Genomic DNA, 3772 nt, shown 5'->3' with positions numbered 1-3772 from the left:
TGTCCCTGTGATTCCAGACAGGTAGAAACCACTGAACATGTCCTTCTTTGATGTTCATTTTATAGAGACATTTGAACAAAATTTACCTTCCTGATGACTACAAGGTACCCTGGCCGTTCTGACATTGAATATCTTGTTTCTGCTTAAAGATGAGAGGTCTGCAGTCACAGCACAGGTAGCAAGATTTTGCGCAACAGCTTTAAAGATTCATCAAAACCTGGTGAATAACTAATTGTAAACATTTTTAAATAATTTAATGTATCCAAACTTCAGATATTATCATTTATTGGATTTAAGTAGTTGATAATTAATAATTATAGGATGTCTTAATCAAATAAGTATTAACATATTGTAACATAGGTTGCTCCTTTGATTTTATGTATAAATGATAGTGAGCTTGCTAAATTACAACTATGATATGGATTGTATTATTTATCATGTCTGAGAATTTTATCGGACACTTTTGAGCATTTTTAATGCTCTACGTAGACCAGCTTTATTACTGGTCTACGACTGTAATAAAGAATGAATGAATGAATGAATGAATGAATGAATGAATATTAGTAGAAAGTGAGAAGTCCATTAAGATATCACCCAATATCTCATTCTCCTTAAGGTTAAAATAATTACTCCTTACTTACTTACTTAGGAATAGTATTTACAAATATTTCTAGAAATCAATTTAATATTATTCTACTCTCACTTAAAGTTTGAAATGGAATTAAAGTAAGAAATATTTCCCTTCTTCATCCATTTATCTCCATCCAACTTTTTAGCTGAAAACGCTGCCATAGGCTGATCCAGCAGCTTAGAAAAGCCAGATAAGCCAGTTTCATTTCTACAGTAGTTGGATTCCTTGCCATTTCTCTCACAGAGCAAAGGCTCTCGTCTCCATATGAAGAACTTCATTGTGTGGAAAAAGGACTATTAATAAATAAAGAAGAGGAAATAATATGATCTCTACTGAATACTACATTTTCCGTTGGTAAATATTTCCAACAATTCTGATTCGGTTTACTGAATCTTGACTGTATACTTAACGCAAATCAGTGCATGGAGCAATCTGAAGCACTTCAGGGAGAAGTTCCCCAAACCCATGTTTTTCTCAGTAGAGTTCTCTTCTCCATTATTCCAGAGAGAGTTGAAGGAAACATTATTGTCTGCAGAAACGTAGAAAGCTGTCGAGTTGCTGAAGACTGGAGGAAAATATCTGGCTTTCTTCAGAGCAGCAAAAGGATGTTAGCATAAGCTTCAAAGACCTACAATCAGAAGCTTGAAAAATTACCAATACTTTAAAATGTAATGGATGCTATTGAGCTGGAAGGAAACAAGTGAGTTTGCTAATCGTACGATTGTTGTCTTTTGTTGCTTGCGAGATTATGCTTTAGGAGTTCAAGGGCTGACAGGTTATTGTTACTTCAAAGACACTGGATGTTCAGAGAAGGGCCAGATCAAGCCTGCATGGTAAGCATACAAAATGATGCACAGGGCCCATTTATTTTTTAAATATGGTGTTTTACATAAATCAGATTGCATCAGAAACAACAGGGGCTACTTGGGAATCTAAGAAGACCTCAAGATTTGAACCTTGTTGTTTGTTTTTTTAAAAAACCTTTGATAGATCAGGAAATTTAAAAGATCAGTGAGGAATAAATATATTTTGAGATATATAGGTATTTTGAGATGAAACAAGACAAGTGTTATATTCAAGCCAACACATACAAATACAATATGAGAATCAGTGTGGCTTTTGCTATTCAGAATTCATTGGATCATCTCTAGAAATGAGGAGCCCTTCTAGTCCAAAGATCAGATTCTACAAGTCATAGAGCATGGAGATCCAGCATGCACAAACAGAGCAATATACACAGTTGAAAGGGATAAGAGCCTTCCTTCAGTTAGTTTGGCTTGCTAATTCTTTACTGCAGCTGGTCCAGCCATCCTGTGAAAGGAAAGTAAGTACAAATGGTATTTGCTCTGATACTTGTTTGATCTCTTTCCAGGTTTAAAGGAGAGTTGCTCTGCTTGAAGATTTCAGTTGCACTCTTATGGTTATCAATTGTCTTTAATAATCCAGTGGAGAAATTTATTCCTGGACTCGAACTATTTTAATCACAACTTGTAGGTTATACCCAACGTGTCCTTCTACACAGATGGTTACCTTGGCATGGCTCTTGTCCAGATGCCTAGTGAACTTCATAAAATACATAACCCCAGCTATTTCATTGCATAGCACCTAATTCTATAGGTATGATGACCTAGCTGTAATTCAGAAGAAAACATTATCTATGCAGACTGAATGTTGCTCACTGTAAACTGACTATTATTCTACTAGTTGAGTTCTTTCTCAGAAACCTTCCAATTTCCCTTTCCTTGGCTAGAAAGTTAAAAATTGACTCTGCTCTTGGGCTACATTACAAATATTTGAGAAGCAAAGGAAAATTGACTGAAGTGTTGTTCAACAGTGGTATTGTGATTACATGGGAAACAGCACACAGGTGACAGAATTCATACTCACTGGGTTGACTGCTAACCCACAAGTGCAGCTGATCCTCTTTGGGACATTTTTTGCTGTTTATGCCATCACCCTGGTGGGAAACGTAAGCATGATTATCTTAATCAGGATCAGTCCGCAACTCCACACACCAATGTACTTCTTCCTCACCAGCTTATCTTTTTTGGACATTTGTTACTCATCATCTGTCACCCCAAAGTTCCTTTCCAATCTTTTGAAAGAGAAGAAGATTATTTCCTATGGGGGTTGTTTTACTCAGCTTTACTTTTATGCTCTCTTTGCCACCACAGAGTGCTACCTCCTAGCTGTGATGGCCTATGACCGCTACGTGGCAATCTGCAATCCTCTACTCTACTTGGTCACCATGTCCCAGAGAAAGTCTGCTCAGCTGATAGCAATTTCCTACACTGCTGGGATCATTAATGCTTTGGTGCACACAGTGGCTGCATCTAGACTGTCCTTCTGTGGCCCAAACATCATTAAGAATTTTTATTGTGAGGGTCCTCCCCTTTTTGCTCTTTCCTGCTCAGATGTCAGTCTTAATTATCTGCTGGTATTTGTATTTGTTGGCTTCAATTTAATAGCAACAAGCTTGACTGTTCTCACTTCCTACACTTATATCCTGGTCACCATTTTAAGGATCCACTCTACCAAGAGCCGTAGGAAAGCCTTCTCCACTTGTGCATCTCACCTCATGGTCATCACCATCTTCTATGGATGTCTCAGCTTTATGTACGCACGGCCAAGCTCTAGGCAGAATTATCACCTAGACCAAATGGCTTCTGTGTTCTATGTAGTGGTGACCCCCATGCTCAATCCATTAATCTACAGCATGAGGAATCAGGAAGTAAGGGGTGCTTTTAGAAATGTCCTAGCAAGAACATTTCGTGTTCAACATACATGATTATACCTTTTAAAGCCATTAGGTAAAGGTAAAGGTTTGCCTTGACATTAAGTCCAGTCGTGTCCGACTCTAGGGGGCAGTGCTCATCTCCGTTTCAAAGCTGAAGAGCCGGCATTTGTCCATAGACACTTCCGTGGTCATGTGGCCAGCATGACTACGTGGAACGCTGTTACCTGCCCGCCGAAGCAGTACCTATTAATCTACTCACATTGGCATGTTTTCAAACTGCTAGGTTGGCAGAAGCTGGGACTAGCAAGGGGAGCTCACCACATCACGCAGATTCGAACCGCCGACCTTCCGATCGGCAGCTCAGCAGCTGAGCAGTTTAACCCGCAGCGCCACCGCATCCCTTT

General features: G+C 38.9%; 1 protein-coding gene across 1 annotated transcript; it reads left to right on the top strand.

The window, feature by feature from the left end:
• Window positions 1–2480: 2480 nt before the first annotated feature.
• Window positions 2481–3419, top strand: LOC134504350 (olfactory receptor 5AP2-like). Its single transcript, XM_063313563.1, has one exon. The coding sequence runs from the start codon at window positions 2481–2483 to the stop codon at window positions 3417–3419; it is 939 nt and encodes a 312-aa protein (XP_063169633.1).
• Window positions 3420–3772: the final 353 nt, after the last annotated feature.

Source organism: Candoia aspera, chromosome 1, assembly GCF_035149785.1.
Source record: "Candoia aspera isolate rCanAsp1 chromosome 1, rCanAsp1.hap2, whole genome shotgun sequence".
Classification (NCBI taxonomy): domain Eukaryota; kingdom Metazoa; phylum Chordata; class Lepidosauria; order Squamata; family Boidae; genus Candoia; species Candoia aspera.
The sequence above is the reverse complement of the archived record's forward strand: the minus strand, read 5'-3'. Positions and strand labels throughout refer to the sequence as shown.